This window comes from Venturia canescens, chromosome 1 (assembly GCF_019457755.1).
Source record: "Venturia canescens isolate UGA chromosome 1, ASM1945775v1, whole genome shotgun sequence".
Taxonomy (NCBI): domain Eukaryota; kingdom Metazoa; phylum Arthropoda; class Insecta; order Hymenoptera; family Ichneumonidae; genus Venturia; species Venturia canescens.
This window is the reverse complement of record NC_057421.1, coordinates 5,595,975-5,615,493: the sequence shown is the minus strand read 5'-3', so window position 1 is coordinate 5,615,493 and position 19,519 is coordinate 5,595,975. Positions and strand designations below refer to the sequence as shown.

Genomic DNA, 19,519 nt, shown 5'->3' with positions numbered 1-19,519 from the left:
GAGAATATTTTCGTAGTGTTTTTCGGTGAGGAGAGTATGAACACAGGTTTCGCGATTTCACTCTTGGTGGGATTAAGGCTCTGATTAAAAATTCCATGTATACTCATAGAACTTGTACAGGAAAGGATATTTCTGGTCTGTGCTTATACCCGCTATTATAATGCTTCGTACGCTTTAGCTTAGCAAACTGGTCTTAATATCGGACGTTTCATGTGGAAACGACAAAAAGTTTGCATCGTCAGATGTCATCGAAAGAGAAAATGATATTTCGTTGGAGTAATTTTCTCGCGCAGCGATAGTAAGCCCTTATTTATATGGACTTGTGTAACGAATGATAAAAAAAGTAGTTCGCAAAACGCTCGCGATGAAACTCGAAGTTTGACAGAAATTGAGAAACGAAATTCGATTAGACGGAATTGCAGTTAAAGCATAACCAGGACGTGTGAATTGTTGAATAAATTATATTGACGAATGACAGGAAGAAAATGAATCGGTCACTTCAATGCAGAAAGTGTTATAGGGTTGTGGTGAAATTCAACCAGAGATGCACTCGGTGAGTCTCTTTCGTTCGAGGATTAGGTTATACGAGAAAATCTCTGCTTGGACACGTTGTGCGGTCGCCCATAAAGACCCAAAATTATGTAAACCGACGTTTTGCGTCCGTGGCATGGGGATTAAAATATACTCGTGGAAATTGGGGAGATGCACGAGGGCGAAATTCTAGGGTTAGATATTTTGGAATTTCGCTCCGGAGATCTTATCCCTCCCCTTAATATCATCGGATTTGCTGGTTTCCTTGTGGGGAAGCATTTTTTTTATAACCTCACGAAATATTTCACCCCTCCAAACAATTCCATACGAATTTTCCTACCCCTAAGTCCTATCTCGCTGTTATTTCGTCCCAAAACAAAAAGTACTCCAAATCACTGGGAAAGCTTGAAAAACAAAGTCAAAATATATTTTCTATTCACTCTGAATGTATTTGTAAGCAAAATTCATCTCCCGGTCGAAGTATAAAATTGTGTTGCCTGTCACACGACAGGGGATGCTTGTAGCTTGTAATAATTTCATAAACCTTTATTTGATCAAATTTAACCTCAATATGAGCGTTTGCTACGAGTGTTTTCTGCGTCTACGGGAATGAAGATCGAGAGAATATGTTGAAAGCCTGTGAAACACGCGGGTAGATCTCGTCATTGCTAACGAAATGAAAAAGAGATGAAAACGGAAAGACAACACCCGGAGCCTCAGCGCGGCGCACTTACGATCTTCTCTAGAGAGTTGAAAAAAATATATGCACACAAGCCCCGCATCTAGAGGTTTCAGTCATACAAATACAGCCCTTATATATATATGGAAAGGGGGGGGGGGGCGTGGAAGGGTTGAAATCTCATATACGTATATTTGTGTGTACACGGAGGACTTCAACCCTCTGGCGAAAAAGAGCTACATCTCGCGAATATTTGAGCAGAATCTCTCGCGTTTTCCTTACTTCCGTTCCACGTCTGCTTATGCCACGTTTACGTATTTACGAAGTCCCCTGTCGTCTCTATCTCACGAATTTCTGCACCCCCTTGAGGGGCAAAAGCACGAGGAAAAATATATATTCGTATGCACGGACGGGAAGAGTTGACGAAAAGTTAACAAAAGTCAAGGAAAAGCTGTTTTCATTGTTTTTTTTCCAAGTTTACTTGTTCCGACGTCATTCCAGCCCTTACAAGAAAAGTTAAATTCATCGTTTCATTGGCAGCTCAAATAAAACGTCAAAACTTTGGATAACATTGTTTTCCAGGGAGCCCTTTGTTTTTTTTGTTTTTTAATAACATTAAAAACTTTTGATAAAATCTCGTTCTTTCGGTGTTTCAAAATTAGAATAATGTTTCCTTGCAAAGTCATTCAAATAACAGCCTCCAAATATATTACAGTGAAAAATAACACCATTCTCGTTGGTATGAAAAACAAAGAATTCTTGGCAAACGAGAACTGAATAAAAAAATTTCTCCTTCCCCATAAATTATAAATAATTTGAAAAAAGAAGAGCTCATAAAACAAGAGATGGTAAAACTCTAATATTTTCGTCTTGGCTGTCGAGAAAACTTTATCCCAATCTACTCGGCAGTCAGGCGTTAAAAATATAGATAGCTTTTCACCACCTCGGTTGTCAGACAGTCTATAATATGCTTGAAAAAAGGGGATGATTGGCACACTCCACCAAATTACGTATACAAGTGCCAAGGGGATTGTAATATTGGCACGCTCGAATCAACCAGTATATTTTATCTCAACTCAAGTAAATAGGAAATAAAAACACCATATCTGTGTGAACATTAGTGTACAGCTGACAAGGCCACAACGTCAGCCAAATTGTGTACATTTGCATGCACGCATCTTTTTTTTTGTTTCAGAGTCAAAAGTAAATGATTGTAATACACTTTTCTCTTATGAACTCGATTTTTTAATCAGATCGATGGTTTTTAATTATTTTAATCGTGCGAATACGTTTTCATCATTTTTTTTTTAGTTGGAACAAACATTTCAAATTTTCAAATCAAAATGACCATATTTTGAATTTGAAATTGGAATTCAATTTTCATTACTCGAATGTGAGTATGATTATTCAACTCAAATTTCAATTGGAATAAAGAAATAAAAATAATTAAATTTTCAGCATGTAATCCACGATGAAATTGCTATTTCTCGTTCTTTAAGGATTGATGTATTTTGAATAGCAAAGTATTAGATCAAATAACTCAGGAAGCCCGAAAGCTTTTTGTCATTCATTTGCTTTTCTCGGACGAATAAACGGAAAAGATGAAGAGAAGTCTTGTTTTCGTAAAACCATTGTATCTGCATGTCTGACCTGGACGAATCCATATCTACTTATCTATATCTCGCTCAGAGCAGAATGCAGTGCCTCAAAGGAAAGTTTTTTCTGTTCCTCTATTCCTCTGCTCCGTTCATCGTGTCGCTTGGCGGGGGAAAATCGTTTTGAAGCTTAACAAAAGAAGGCTCGAGGGGGTGGGAAGGAATCGTGGTCGTACAAATATTGGAAAGGTCGTGGCCCCGTGTGAGAAAGACATTCGTGTGAAAGTCGAGAGAATACTATCGATACGTGCAAGAACCGATGCGACGTACGTAATATAAATGTTACTTATCAGAGGCTGATGTTCCAGATTTTTTTGTTCAAACGAGAGAAAAAGTACAAAATATATTCTGCCTTTTTTTATGCGGAAAAAAAGTCTTCCCTCAGTAGCAATGGGATGAAAAACTGCTCACGTTTCTTCGAAAAAAAAAATACATTTTTTATTTGATTATTTACTCATTTATTGGCAGTTTACTTTTGGTTGATATAGTCGACCCGAATAAATTCTGATTCAGTCTAACTAGCGTTGACATTATTTCACGTTGAAAGTTTTTTACTCCTTAAAGAGGTACGTCCCGTCAAATTACCTACAATTATTCTGATTTCTGTCGGATATTCGTATTATCGATTATAACGTCTCGTATTCTTGATAAATTATTTATTTAGTAGAGATAAAGTGAATAGTTCGATTCTCAACGACTTGGGAATCGCATCAGCTGTTAGCCTGGTTTCCGTAAGCGAATAAGGCTGTATAAGCCTGTTCTTGTCTAGCTCATGGCCCGCGCGGCTTGGAGCATCAAAAACTGTGATAACTGAACTTCCGCAGATTGCCTTCATAAGGGAACGTCCTTAGGGATGTATAAAAATGAACAAAACTGTACAACAAATGTAAAATCGGCTGTATGCCAAAGGACATGTCTTAGTGCATTAATAAACTCTATCCTATTCTATTCTACTTAATCATATAAAAATGTCCAAACTTGAAAATTTATTATGTATCGACGAAACGGTCATGATTGTTTAAATTTTGGGAACAGCTGCGTAAAGTAATCGTTTAGATTTCATCAAAATTTCAAGTCCAGAAGTTGCATTTCGAGTAATACCTCCTTAAGGAGTTTCGGTACAGCTTATCTTTGGGGGGGGGGGGGGGGGATCAGGGTGGCAAATCCATTGTATTCTAGCAGGGCGCCAACTTCTACACTCTCACTTTTCATTATTAATTAAGAGTAGGCTTTATTACGAATAATATGTGTGTAATTATGTATCCATCCATATTTTCTGTAATGACGAATGTTATAGTTTACTTTAAATATTATGGATATTTTTTATGTTATTTCTAAAAATTATCGAAAATGTGACGCGAACGTGACAACCGCGGCATTGCTCCGTCGTGTTTCGTTTCGCGTGTAGTGGCCGGCCTGCTCTGTCGACAGGTCCTCTCGAACATTAGATTGCCCTCGTGTGGGCAATCTAACCTCGAAGTTTCAACCTCGCGATCATTTTGTCAGTAGTGTTGAATTGTTTTTTTGTTATTATCGTAATGGTGCCAAGAAAACGGTGCAAAGGCAAATGGGTGACCGAAGCTGTTCATGATAAAAGAGTGAAACAGACAGAGGCTGGACAAAATATGAATGTTACTCGGTTTCATACGATACACATAACCTCGTCCATCCACTCCACTTGACTGTTTGAAATTTCGCGCCGATCCTGACATAATGCAACGTTGCCGTTACTTTCTTCGACCGTGGCGAGTCGATGGAAAATGAGCAGTTCAGTAATTTGTTTTTACGAAAATCTGACAAACTATGCAGAGAAACTTCTTGAAAATTTGACACAATTATCAGTTTAATACAACGTGGAAGTTGGTGTTTTTCTTTTTAATGTGTAAGCATTTTTTAAATTATGACAAAAAAAAAATGTGGTTTGTGATGTATCAATTTCGAATTCCCGCGTATTGACCAAGGTGTACCCCACTCCAAAATTCGGAGAGTGAGATAAAGTAGGGACGAGAGACAGTCGGTCTCGATCCTCGAAGAAAGTAGGAACGCTCGTGGCGAGAACAATACGTCTGTATAATTTAGATTATTTGTAGATACGTGATATTGGACTATAAGGCCTGTTAATTGATTGTAAAGTGTCATCATATACCTGTATTACGCACCAAAGAATATCACAAAACAATAAATATTATTCACTTTAAAACAAAAAAAAAAAAAAAGAAAATATATGTAACGAAATAATTTCAGTATAAGAATATAACAGGTTTGTGCCATCTAATCCCGTGTTAAAACGCTTCATAAAAAAAATTTATTTCTCAAAAACAGTGTTGTGAATCAATCTCAATTTTTCCAGGTGGGCCTTGACATTATCGACGAACATATGGAAAAAATTTCAAAATAACCTAAGCATTTTGGTTTACTGTACCGAAACTCCTTAATGGACATTGTATCGTCGCTTTTCGCTTCCGGGCCCTTTTACCCCCTCTGCCGCCGTTGTTATCACAACGCGCTCACGCAGCGGTCCCACTTCCCCCTCCCCAGCTCCCCGCAGCAGTAGATAGGGGCGCGCTTGTGATAAGGAATCACGGCTTAGGCGAGTCAGAACGCCAGAATGGATGTAAGCAGCGCGTCGACGGAGCAGAAAGGGGTGCTCGGCGATAAATTAAGGGTTCAACGCGACCTCGTCAACTAGTTTATTTTTCCTCAAACGTAACCTTGCTCGAATTAGGGTTGAATATTATTTCTAATTTTCCCAATTCTTCTGATTCATGGGATTAAAAAAAAATCACAGAGTTTCATGGAGCTCGGTTGGTTACTTTAGCATCGCAATAATGATAATTTCATAAAAAATCATTCCGGGATGATTTTTGGCCGAACTATGCGAGTCTTTGGATTGAAAAGGTCTCGTACGTGAAGAGTTTAGCGGATGATTGAGAGTGAAAACAAGCTCACCATGCTCGAATGATCTTGTTAAAGCCGAGGCGCGGGTGCAACGACAAATGATGCCGTGCAACCGATGTGGCCGCCTCGTACAGTGGCGATTCTCGCCTCTCACCTCATAGAATTCGTATAATTCTCGAACGAAGCGATCGTCGACGGAAGACTCGTGTCTCGTGTCAAAGGGATCGAGGACCACTTCGCTCTTGGCCGAGAACACTCCGCTGCGAACCTTCGAGCTTTATACAAGGCGTCCGGCGGATAAAAGTAGGAAAACACTCCGATGTAGATTCTTAGGGTCGTTTGAAAATAAAAATAGAATTTGAGCGATCACAAAGCGCTTCTGAAATGACTTTCCGAGGGTGGATACTGTCCATTTTATTTAATTTCATAGTGTTGTTGTAATTCTATCATTCCCAATCGTTCGCGGAAAAAGGTTGTTTCGTCGATTTCTCTTTCAACATTAAAAGACTCAAAAAAATCTGCTAATTTGGGATTCAGCGTAATAGGCCGGGAGATGGTGACAGAATAATGTAAGTCATTCTATACAAGTATGGCGGCCCTTGGAAGGTCGATTTAGGTGATTCGAATCACGAAAATGATAATCCTAGGGTTCGCCAGCGGGGCGTTATTGCAGATTATTTAAACAATGTTGTCAGAAAAATTACGGTTTTCAAACGATTTTTTACACAAAAACTCAAACATTTTTTGGAAGTTCATAAAAAACAAAGTGGGCGCTCGCACGATGCCATACTTTTTTGGCGGTGCTAATGACCCGCCATACTAATTAGAACGCGTTAATTAATTAATTTTTTTTAAATCATTTCATACAAGTTGATTTTTTTTTAAACGATCATCTTCAAGTAAACATTAACGAAATTTGCAATGCCATACCTCTACGACGGTTCTAAGTACCTGCCATACCGCCGCAAACGCGTAGATTTTGTCAATTATGCAAAACGATTTTTTACAGTATGGCACTTGAATCCTAGATAGTTCATGATGTAGTGAGACTATTCATGCACCTGCCATACTTTTAGTGGAGTTCAAAAATGGTGCCATACTTCAAAAACGGTTGCTTTTCACATGTTTTGAAGATAAATATTTATCAATTGTAAAATTATTTATTACAGTATGGCATTGTCGTATTTCTGTAGTGGCAACACGAGTGTACCTAAAAAAATGTGCCACACTTTGACCATGGGTCCGAAATGAGTCACATTCAAGCTACAATGTCAGAAAAATAATATTGTTTAAACGATTTGTTACAGTATGGCATTTAAATTTTTCGAAAGTTAATGCGAAACGATGGTTGGGAAAAATAATGCCACGCTTGTAGTGCAGTGCTGTAGGCATGCCATACCAGAAAACTTACGTTCAACAGCATTCTGTAGCTAGAATTAGGAAGAGACGTTAACATATTTATTCAAGTACGGGTAAGTCCCATTGAATTTATTTCGAATTATTTCCTGGCTCTTATAATAGTTATAAGGGGAATGGAAAAAAAACTTCGACACATCAACGCTTTTTTAATTTATTTTTATGTCTAAATAATTTAAATGTCGGAATCTGCTCTGCTGTCCCCAGCAACATCCTCATCCTCTTCCCCATCCTCGCTCTCGTCGTCTTCATCGCTGCTCATATCGGTATCTATAAAGTGTTCAATTCATTCAGTTATCTTGAGAATAGGAGCCCAAGGTTTCGGGTATATAATTTCGTTTCTACTACATACCTTGTTCCTCATCGTTATCATCTTTACTATCCGAAGGGCATAACACCTCGCTAATGCTTGTTGGCATGGCCTTGCCGTCGAATCAGCGGTATTCATACTGACCATCATCTGTCAGGTTCCACCCGAAATCATCAGCGCTGTTTACTGATGGATACGGTAAATTGGCATTACACCAGATAGTGCTGATGCTGATTGCACGGCGAAAGTAACGAGGCGTCGAAATTTTTGAGATTTTTTTCAAATCAACAACACAGATGAATAGGTGAGAAAGGGTCGCACTGACAGGTATATCTGCGGGACGCTTGGCGGGCAGTTGCCGTATACGCGCGGCGGGAAAAGTCGATGTAGCGTCCAGTTTTATACACCTTTACGTCTTGTAAAATAAGGATGCCCTTACGTACGGGTTAGAAATTTATCACCTGCATTGTTTGCACCTGCTATTTGCATAAAAAAATTATGCAACAAGTATGGCATGATTAAATTCATTTTTCCCATTTCATAAATAACTGGTCATTCAAGTTTCACGTTGTTAGAAATCGTTTTGCATAATTAACAAAATCTACGTCTTTGCGGCGGTATGGCAGGCACTTAGAACCGTCGTAGAGGTATGGCATTGCAAATTTCGTTAATGTTTACTTGAAGATGATCGTTTAAAAAAAACATCAACTTGTATGAAATGATTTAAAAAAAATTAATTAATTAACGCGTTCTAATTAGTATGAGGGGTCATTAGCACCGCCAAAAAAGTATGGCATCGTGCTAGCGCCCACTTTGTTTTTTATGAACTTCCAAAAAATGTTTGAGTTTTTGTGTAAAAAATCGTTTGAAAACCGTAATTTTTCTGACAACATTGTTTAAATAATCTGCAATAACGCCCCGCTGGCGAACCCTAGGATTATCATTTTCGTGATTCGAATCACCTAAATCGACCTTCCAAGGGCCGCCATACTTGTATAAAATGACTTACATTTTTCTGTCACCATCTCCTGGTCTATAATGACCAATCCGAGTTGCTTTGATTCTGCTGGTAAGATGAGAGAAATCTGGAAAAATGGGGATGCTCGTGTCTCGTGAACGGGGGATTTGAAATCCCTCCGGTCTGACGTAAATAAGAGCTCGTGAGCGGGTGATGGAGACAAGTGATCGGAGAAATAAATACGAAGAAAGTCCCGTTCGTTGAAAACAAGCAAAGAGTTATTCCTGCTTGGGGGATGAAAAATAAAGCAAAGAAAGGCGAAGAGAGGTTGCGAGAGAAAGAATAAAGAAGTGAGATCAGAAAGAATGTGGTACGAAAAAGATCTAAGAGTTCTTTTATCATGAGCTTCCCTGTTCTCGGTGTCTCGTGGGAACGACCGAGACTTTCTTTTTAAAAACTTTATTTATACATTCAAATATACATTTTATACTTCATTGAAATCCGCTCTTTTCAATATTTCTGGCTTTTCCTTTTCGTGAATATGCACTACGTTTTGACAGATTCACAAATAATCACAAACGAAATAGTGAATAAAAATTCATTGATGCAGCCACATACTTTTTTCCTTTTTTAGTACTTTCGTCATTCTTTTTCTTCATTCAGTTATAATCGCGGCATGAGAACACATAAAATGATAAAAGCAATTCGTGAACGTTTTTATTCTCTCTTACATTTGTGTCTATAGTTACAACCCTTGCGAAATTATGCATTCTTGATCAATCAATAAGATGGAACATTAGAAGCTGAATGAAATAAAACGTAGGGAGAACGTTTATTCTGAGCATTTTTTAGTATCTGTTCTGATAGAACATCAGATGTACAGTAATGAAATGGGAGGCGCTTGTCCCTTAGTCTCAGCACTCAATACCCTTGAGAATTCCTTTCTGAGCTAAGTGAACGAAAATTTACTGTCTCGTGATCTTTCTTTCGTGGTGCTGTTTTTCACTTTTTATCAAGCCACGAATGAGAGATCGTTTTCCCCTCTTTCTTCGATCTCACAGTTCCATTCTATTTCGACCGTGTTAGTCGGCCATCGGATTTTCACATCTTCAAGGGATGGGCGAGGGAAAGGTGGGACGTAAGATATAATCGTTCTTCAAGATTTTCCTCGAGGCAATTTTGAATTTTTTTCGTTCTCCAAAAATACGGCTCTCACGAGACTCACAAAAAACAAAGCTCTGAAAGTTTCACACGAGAGTCAGTTGAAAAGTGATATAACGCAAAGCTCACCTTGCCGAAATTCGAGAGTCCACCGACGTGAGGCACTTGACCAGGCTCGTCCGCTGTGCTGCAGTCTGCCCTACCGAACCAACAGGTCAGTAACTCAATAGTGACAATTCTCTGTATCAGTTGCATTATTCATCGAAATATAAAGAGGTTACAACATTTTGGGATCATCGAATTTCAAAATAAGAATAAGGTGATCGAGTGGGAAAAAACGAAAAAATAACCGAGTAGTTGTAGCCACTGAATTTAGATAGAATGATTATGGAAACATCATTTTTCTTTTATTCCCATTCCGCAATTGATCGAACGTCACGATCGATTAGAAGTTAGCGATTTCCGCATAACTTCGAGTCTCCAATCTGGTCGGTTACGACTTTTGTCTCTCAGCAGTAATTTCTACGAATCGCTGTCCAATCGTTCGTACGTAGAGGTGCACGTAGAGGCGTACGAGAATGTTATTTAGGTGTTAGAATCGCACACAGCCCGATGTGTGAACACGCTAATTATATATATGCGTACAGGGATATATATCTTGATTACACGCGGCAAATCGAGACCTGCCCAAACGCTCTCGACTAAATTGCTCTCTCGCTTTCTGTCTCGTGATCACCACTTGATGGTTGCAATTGGCCTTTGCTCTCATACTCTCATATTACGATTGACGCGTATGTGCATGTATCCACACAATTTGCTATAACTCTCATTTGTATAGATAGTTATGCACGAGTTCTCGTCTTATGGTCCATGGAGAGTTAATTGTCATACCTCCCGTCAGGCTCGTAAATCATATTTAACGGTGTCCCAAACGTCAACACTTTTGGCCTCTGTTAGTGGGGTCGCGTCGAGGGAGATCGCTTGCCAAGTATGTGAAATCTTCACCACAATCTTTTTCTTTCCCAAATGAAATTTTCACACCTCAGGCATTCGAATTGCATTTATTGAAAATTTAAGTCAACTGAAAAACTACCGAACCGTAGCACCGTGAAACATTTGTATGACAAGCTACGGAAACTGATAAATGAATTGAACGTTTTGTTATTTTGCGATCGGTTTTGAGACAATTGTAAACAGCTGGAATGTAATTATTGCTGAGGGAGTGGAGTGATGCCATTGGTTGACAATATTAATAGGATTTCATATGATGGCACAGCTTATCGCATGTCAGAGTTGGAAAATCTGCTGGTTACGCAGTCCGAACTGAGAATCGGTTACGGATAAAAGTGTTGCATTTTTTTTTTGTAAGCAATGAAATTATCGAACGGAAATTGATAGAATTTGACTGTCTCAAAAGCTCGATCGTACAACGACTGCCGGATTTGGCGTGACATTTAGGGAATCCACCACGGAAATCAGTCTAAGCGAAAGCTCCAGTTACGACTGGCGCTGAATCGGTGCTGGCCCGTTTCGTAGAGCTCTTGCGTGACGCTTTATATTTTTCACCCTAACTCAGTGTACCGGGTTCCCGTATATTGCCGTTCGTGCGACTGATCCTCGATTCTTTCCCTCTCTCGTCCTCTCTTTTCCCGTATGCGAAATCGTTCGTGCGATTAATTTTGGTCGGTTCGATCGTTGGCTTTAACGCATCCCCTCTCTGCCCCTTTTCATCCCTCGCTTCCCTTCCGTCCTCTCGCTCTCTCTGTTCTGCTGCCACTTTATATCGACGTGGTTGGGAGAACGAGACTATCGGTCGCGTTGTTTTCGAAACTAGGGAGCGACAAACCTCTCTCGCGTCCACGCCGATTACGCTTCGATCGTGTCGATTCGCGGTAGTCGTAACCACCAAACCGTTATCCTCCCTTTCTATATCTATGTATGCATATTCAAAAACAGCAAAGTTTCCAAGTTCTCATATCCGGTGTCCGGAAAGTCGATCTTCCCTGGGAGATATTATTCCTACTCCGGATTTTTTGGGGGGGCGGGAGAAGCCTCGTGGCTTGCTGGTTTTCTCAATTTCTCTCGACAACGGGATTTCAACTCGTGGATCATTCGTTTGAAAGATAATTTTCCCCTGGTATCAAACGCGGCGATATAATATTTCTCGAGGTTTTAGTATTTTTTCAGAGTATCCGTGGATTTAATGGAAAAAGGGGGTTGATAAAAAAAGGCATAATTGGGTTGACTGTGATTTTTCACTCGGATACTCACCAAGGGGTATTGCACGTGTGAGTGAGGGTGAGATACCTCGTCCCGAGCTCGTACAGCATCCTCAGAACGGGTAGACTAGCACCGACCGCGTGACCACCCTCGACGCCTATCAGACTGGCTAATCTACCCTCTTTGTGCGCTCTCTCGATACCTGCAAAAAAAACGCGGAGAAAAATATTTTTAATTAACTTTATTCGTACGATACTCTTCGGTCGGATAAAAAATGAGATAAAATTATATGAATCGTTGACCCCGTCGGGTCTGATAAAAAATGAGATACAATAGAATAAATTGATGGTCTTAGCTTTCCTAAAGATGAATTTCGTGTGGGCGTGCACCGAAAAGTGTTCAACATCTGTAATTTCTGATTCGCGAAAAATAATTTAACTTTTAGTTTGCCATTTTTGCTTCCGTTACGTCGATTTTCGCTTATACACTGGAGGCAGCGTTGCCAGTTGCCAGTAATGCATTACTTTTAGTGATGCATTATATTAGCCATTTAATCGCTCATTACAATGTGATGAATAATGAAATTTTTTTCCAGTACTCATCACATTGTAACGAGTGTGTTGAAAAAATTCTTCCATTTCATTTTTGTTTCGTCCTGATAAGAAATGAAAAATAGTTAAACCTCAGGTGAACAGTACCACTTCTGCTGGGAGGCGAGGAACACCTAGTTTTCATTCGTGGGTCAGTTTTATCCGGCATCAACATTGCCCAATCTCTATTAGGATCTTTTGAGTGATTGAAAAAAAAAACTAAGCTTCATGTAATAGCGGAATTGTAATGAGTCACGGAAATGTTTTTCGTCACTCGGTATAAATGCAATGAAGAATGCATTACACTTCCGTTACAAAACTGGCAACGATGACTGGAGGTAATGTGAGTTCGGTATTGTTTATGAAAAGTGAGCTCTGGAAAATTATTCGAAAAATTTCAACGTGAAGTATTTCAATGAATCACCGAAAATAAATGACCTCCACTTAATTGTGTAACAGAAATGATAAAAAAATTGTACGCAGCAACAATGAAACCCGGCTTCTCATGTTAGAGCCACACGAAACATAGGGAGTCAAGAAAATGTGAAAGAATTGAGTTTGAAAAAGGAATACATCCTCACTGAGTTATTATCCACTCGAAGGCCTCTCCGCGTGAACTAGGAGAATTTCATTGATGGATTTTTTTCACCCTCACCAGGTTCATTCGATTCTTCACCTTTCGAAAGCATGCTGCACGTGCGCCAGCTGACACTCGAGTGCACCTCTCAGTAATAGCTCTTCTCTTTAAACTTACGTCCCTTTCTAGACTTCCCCCAATTTCACCCTCTCTGCTTTCCCATCCCACCCCTACAGGCTTTTGGGCCCTCTCCCAGAGTTTTTCACCCCTTCTCCAAAGTTTATATCGCGCTCTCCTAAATTGTCCATACTCGTAGATTTCCAACCATCTCTCTGGAACCTTTCTAGCCCTTTTCCTCCTTGCTCCTCGAATTTCTTCCACCTCATCTCCTTTCCTTGACGTTTCTCCCCTTTCCCTAGCTTTCGCTTCTGCTCTCTTCGTCTAAAAGAGTCATCTCACATGCGCGCGCTCTCTGAGCATTCCGAGAACATCTTCCTTTTTTTTATCTCTCGCTTGTCGGTGTCCACGTTGACGTTGACGTCGGAAGTGTACTCGAAAGCGGGACGTCGGACGCTAGGCGTCCGATGTCCCGTCGGCATTCGAGCTATCGCTTTCCAGAAACACTCCAGGAAAGCTCTTTTTGAGTTACGCGTCAGTATTTTTTTATCTCTCGCTATCCCACTGTATTTTCTTTTAATTCTTCTCTTTTCTTCGCCCTTCGCGTTCCTCAAAGGGAACAGGTCGATCAACGTGTTTCACGACGAAAACACACTATTAAAAATTTATCAAATTGTATACAAAAATCTTGGTCTTCAACAAGGATACGCGTGTTCTCGAAGTCACCAATTGCGTTGCTTGAAAATAATCATCGAATGCTATAATTTTTCGTAAATGACAACTTTTTTTTCAACAAATCACGATTACATTTGGCATCCGTTGCTTGCGGAAAGAAGAGAAAAAATGTCAGATTGATGTGCCAAAAATTGAAGTTTAAGATTTATTTTCATCTATGAAATGCCGATCAATTATGTAATAATTGTCAACAATTTATGGCTCAATTACACTGTTTAATTTTTCAGCCCTCTCCAAGATAATTGCTACGTGAATTATTTTGAATGAACAATTATGTACACTCGTTAAGGAATTTGAGGCATTAGAAAGAAAATGATGTCATCGCTTTTAAACCGATTGCATCTTATAAAGTGAAGTGTAAAAAAAAATCAGTCAAATTTTCAAGCAGTTTAGGAGCGTCGTTGCTGAGAAAAATCAATAACTATTTGGGCCAAATAACATGTAACTAAAAATATGAAACTTTTTGGGCAACATGAGCAAGGCTTGCTGAATAATGTCATTTTTTCAGATTTATCAGGAGATTTGCTGAGATTACATTTTAATAATTAATAATCAGTTTCCCGTGCAGTTTTTTGAGGCTAGGATCGTCACCGTCCGTGTTTTCGACCGAGCTTTCACCAGTTTTTCGTCTTTTCTTTCCAACTCTTCTTTAAAGTGTGTGCAACATTGCCAAACTGTAAACTGGTCTAACTTTTGAAAGGTGCAGGTCATTACTTTTGGGTAAAAAAAAAAATGATTGTACGGCCTCAACTTCCTTAATAAAGCTGCAGAATATGAGAATTTTAATTGCATTCCTTATGCTTCTTGCTGTCAATTTTTCAGTACGTTAACTCTTCATTCTTCTTTTCAATGTAAAGTCACTGTTTTATTCTTTCGGGGTGAAAAATAGAAGGAAATTGAATGAACAAAAATAAAGACATCGGAGTTCTGTTATGTGACCGTAAGGAACAAAGGGGTCGCATTCATGTCGGACGTCAGGGTTCGTTGACGAGGGAATGTTCGCTTGAAGTTTCTGTATTAAAAAAAGAAAAAAAAAATAAAATAAAGGGAACAAGGAGATCGTGAACTCTTTTTCCCGGTAACAATGGAGATTGTCCATTCGTAAAAAAATGTGGTTTTCAAAAAATCTAAGGCAGCGATCGCACCTCAATGTGAACCATCAAGGATTCTTTAGTTGAACCAAAAATCTGTGATTGTCCAGTCAACGCATGATGAATCGCCAAAGTATGAAATCAAGAATCCCCGTAAATAATTGAATAAATTGAAAACTTTTCAAACTCTATCGAATCAAGGAGGAATTTGAGGATTCATTCGTCACCTGGTCGCAAAATTTGTTGACGAAATTTTCTGAGTTTATAGAAAAATGTTTCACCGCTTTGCATTTGGGGTTCTTTTCAGTTGCGGGATAGATCCAACATATATTCGTAAACACTTTAATGCATTGAGTATATTTATATGTTCCGAGGGTCTCGTTACGACGCCTCGGTTCGAATGCCCAGGCTCGAAGAAGTCCGTGACAAGCTTGTCTGTCGTTGATGGCTAAAAGAGCGAACGCGCGAGAAGGCGAGAGCGAGCGTGAAGTAGAGTGTACCGGGGGAAAAAGATCATCGACTCTTGCAAAAGCTCCACCTTCAAATGCACACAGACACAAATATTGTATGTACACATCGGGGAAAAAAGCACGGCGAATACTATAGAAACGGAGAGAAATCCGGCACACGGCCTAAAGATAAGATACATGGGTACCTGCACCAGGGAATATCTGTGTATGAAAATGTCTATAAGCATGCATAACGGCTGAAACGATTCGCCGTTTCCGTAAGAGAGAAGAGGCACTCTAAATTTTTTCGAAAGAAATCTTCCCCCGCGACAAGTGGTCATGGATCGAAGAAGCCACGAGGGTGTCTCGTGCGCTCGCGCCCCCGCTATACCCCGCCAAAACTATTTCGCCGTTTGTCCGCCTCACTCCTCTTCTGTATCGTTACATACGTGTACGAACTTTCGTCTATGTATAGGGGTGAAGGACCCCGTCTCGTCGCTTCTTTATCCTTATTTCCAGTGTTCGTATTCGGGGTGTCCGAAAAGTCCTTTGACAAATTCCTCCTGGGAGGAGTGAATCGTCGGATCTCCGAGGGATTTTTGTTCGAGGCGGCGTTGAGTTTCGTGCTGCCTGGAGACACCGACCGACTTTCATTAGCAGCGACTTGGACCGGCCAAGCTCTTCTGCAGCATTCGATTTGTTTTTAAGGACGAATTTTAGGCACCCGGGGATCACATATTTGGCAGAAAGGTGAAATTTGTTCTGTGAATTTGAGAGGATGCTGCTCGAGTTGTGCACGTCGAACGCTACTTTTCGGACACCTTCTATCTGCGCATATACGTTTGCAACGGTATGCTCTCTCTTTTGAGTCTCTGGTCCTGGAGCCTCGCCAGACAGGGCTCTCGTGAGCGAGCAAGACCGAGAAAAAGAAAGAGACGGCGAAAAGAGATCCTTCGAGATTTTAGTCGTTCGTGACGCAACGACCGGAAGAGACCCCGGTACCGCGAGGATTTCGCCTCGTCGCACAAGTTAGTAAGTCAGATTTAAAAATAAAAAAGCCGAGATCCAGCCGAAGAATTAATGAAAAAGTCGGAAAAATAATTGAAAAAAGTATCCTCCCGCGTGGGCCGATTACTTTACGTGCGACAAAAAAATCAAACTTTTCGCGTCGAAGTTTTATTTCTAACGATTTTAATCTTTATTCCACATGAGATAAAAAGTATTGACAAAAGTTGGAAACCAGAGTTTGACAGGATTCCAATCGTGATTGTATTTTTAGATATGAAATTTTGCACAACAATTCCCACAAGGCGAATTGATAGCAATTGCATTGTGAAAGACACTGATTTTGTCAGTTTTGAGTTGCATGCAAAGTATAAAAGCGGCAGAAAAGCATACTCTTGTTATTTTTAAATGGAACGAACGAACCGACTCTCATTAAGTTTTGTTCGCTCCTCGGGTATTGGCCCCGTAAATTCTAAGTGTATACCGGAAACAGATCCATTTATTGGTATTGTAGCGGAAGGTGCGTGTACCGGAGCCAATGGAAGGGTGGATCAGAGTCGATGGACACGAAACAACTAGTTAGAGTAAAAATATGCCAGTGATCGAACAGCATTTGGATCTTTGCCAGACAAATGGAGAGCCACAGTGAGGGAGCGAGTGAGAAAGGGGCTAGAAATTTTATCGTTTTCGCTGTGTGCTCTCGAAACCTCTCCGATGTTTGACCCAATATTGTGTCGGCCTTTTTTCTTCTATCATCGTCCCCTACTTTTTTCCCCTTTTCATCTAATCCTTCTATTTCGATTCTTCTGTTTCTGTATTTCCCTGTAAAATTTGTTTTTTTTTTTTTTCGTTTCTCTCTTTCGTCTCATCTTTTTTCTCTTTTTTTCTCCACCTTCTTTCCACTCACTCTCTATCTCTCCTCTTTTCCTACTTTTCTCTTCGTTTCGGCTTTTTTTTGGATTGCCCTTCTTTTCCCGACTGTCTGCCTGTCCGTCTGTCGGCCTACCCTCTGTCAGCCCGTCTCCCTTTCGATGCCGATTTTCCCCCACCACTTTTATCGGTCTCTTGTATCGGTTGTATTGTTCGATGCTCCGGAACTTGGCATGCTTTACGATTCTGACCATCGGTATCCTGTTCTTTGTTCTTTTTCTCTTCTTATTTTTTGTCCCCTCTTTTCGAGGCTTATTTTTTACCTTCCTCGTTTCCTCCCTTTGTTCTTTCCATTCTTCTCTCCTTCGTCCGATCCTTTTTCCTGTGCATTTCATCTTCATTTCCTTCTCTTTTTTGACTCCCAGCAGAGAAATTCAACTTTTCTTGTTTACTTGCATTCCCTATTCTTCTCTCCGATGACTTCCTTATCCCTCTTGGTCACCGATTTTCCTCCTCTCCCCCCTCCACACCGTTTCCCCTCCATTTTCATCGCCTTCCTATTTTCCATTTAAACTTTCTTTCTCCATTCAATTCTATCATCTCGCCTTTTTCAGTTCGTTCTCACTTTCTCCCCCGTTTCTCCCCGACTTCCTATTTCAGGCTGAAGCGTACAATGCTCCGCAGTACCGCATAGATGCTGCGTACAATACGGTGCAGCCGCGGTCTCACCGTCCACGTCGTTCTCGCAGTGGTCACGGCCGTTAGTGGTCAGCCATCGATGCGGAACTCGACCCCCTCAACGCGTGCACACACCAGACGGGTTTCGAATAGCTCTCGAAGATCGAACCGGTTCCACCAACCGTGAAAACCGTCCACGATTCTTTCAAACCGACTTTCCGCTGCGTCGAGCTTCATTTTGCCAAATTGCTGTCTTTCAGTACTATTTTAGATCTCCACTCTCCACCGCGTTACTTGAGACTTGACAAAAGATTGAAGTTTGTAGAAGTGTGGTCAGAAATTGAGCTTCACAAGAATTTCTGCTTCGAAAACAACGTTAACGGATTCATGCTGTTTTGTTTCAGACGAAAATCCCAAAAAAGTCTCATCCTAATGTCGCCTGGAGGCAGAAACTCCGAACTTTTGAGGGGTCATTCGTGGTGAGTAAAAAAAGATATTCTATGTATTATAGAGTTTGGGTTAAATTCGATTTGGATCACTGTGACAAGCCCATGATGGGAAACACGTAACGTAAACACTCGGGACTTGGAATTGCGTTGGGAAACCACAAAACATCGCGGTTAACCTGGCAAAGCGAATGTAGTCGGGGCATTTAATGGTCAGCCACTCGGAATATCTTTGAATAGGAGTGAACAGGAACGGTACGTAACAAAATAGTTGCACAATAGATTCGCTTGACTAGGATTCGTCTTTGAATTTTGATGCATGCCACAGTCGTTGATCGCTGCTAAAGTCCGAATATTTCGCTCCCTCGAGCTCTTGTAACAACCGAATGTGCACGTGCTGAAAATCACGAGGAAATGGTCGACGGCAAATCGTGTAACCGAATCGTGAAATTCTGAGAAAATTCATGCTTTCACAACTTTTTTATGTCGAGTACCGTCGGTGAGATACTAAGGAAATACAGTTACAGCCAATCGCGTACAAGGGTAATGAAAAAAGAGGCGGCACATTTGCCACGTCTACTTTTCACTAGTTTATTCAAAGGGCTGTCTTTAATGAGCGAATGTTCCATGAATAATCCGTCGGCGGGGAGAATAACTAAATTTTCCCAGGAGCTTCTAAACCCACCGTTGTGCATTGGCAGGATATAACTTTCAGGGTTTCCTGCGCCTTGGTCGCGTGAACTCGAAAGTCCGAATATTTGCCTGCAGTCTGCACGTACTTATGAACGGGGAGGGAAAGTTTCATTTGAGTGATTATTGGAACAAATAATTGCTCCAGAAGCAGTGGACACATTGGGCAGGTATATGATGATTCACGTATAAATGACTCGATTAATTGTCTCGTACGAAATGTTCACGATTTCGGTTATCTTTGTGGCTGCGAGTGGCGCCCATATAATCCCATTGTTTCCGCGCGACAATTCTCCATCGCTCTGCCTCCCTCTCTCTTCCTCTTTCTATCTGTAGTCGAGGTTTACGACTGCACGAGGCAGAAACTCGTACGAGGAAGGCTCTCTGCCAAGCTCGTTTCACAAGAGAAGAGGGAGAATCGATTTCCCCCAGTAGTAACGGGG

At 40.5% G+C, this 19,519-nt stretch overlaps 1 protein-coding gene across 1 annotated transcript in view; it reads right to left on the bottom strand.

Moving 5' to 3' along the window:
- LOC122412519 (dipeptidase 1-like) overlaps positions 1-19,519 on the bottom strand; it is a 104,298-nt gene that overhangs the window by 47,409 nt on the left and 37,370 nt on the right. The window contains exons 5-6 of the mRNA XM_043422104.1: positions 11,880-12,030; positions 9,738-9,807 (exon numbers count right to left, since the gene is read on the bottom strand). Coding sequence (XP_043278039.1) covers positions 9,738-9,807; positions 11,880-12,030 — 221 coding nt within the window. The remainder of the gene's footprint in view (positions 1-9,737; positions 9,808-11,879; positions 12,031-19,519) is intronic.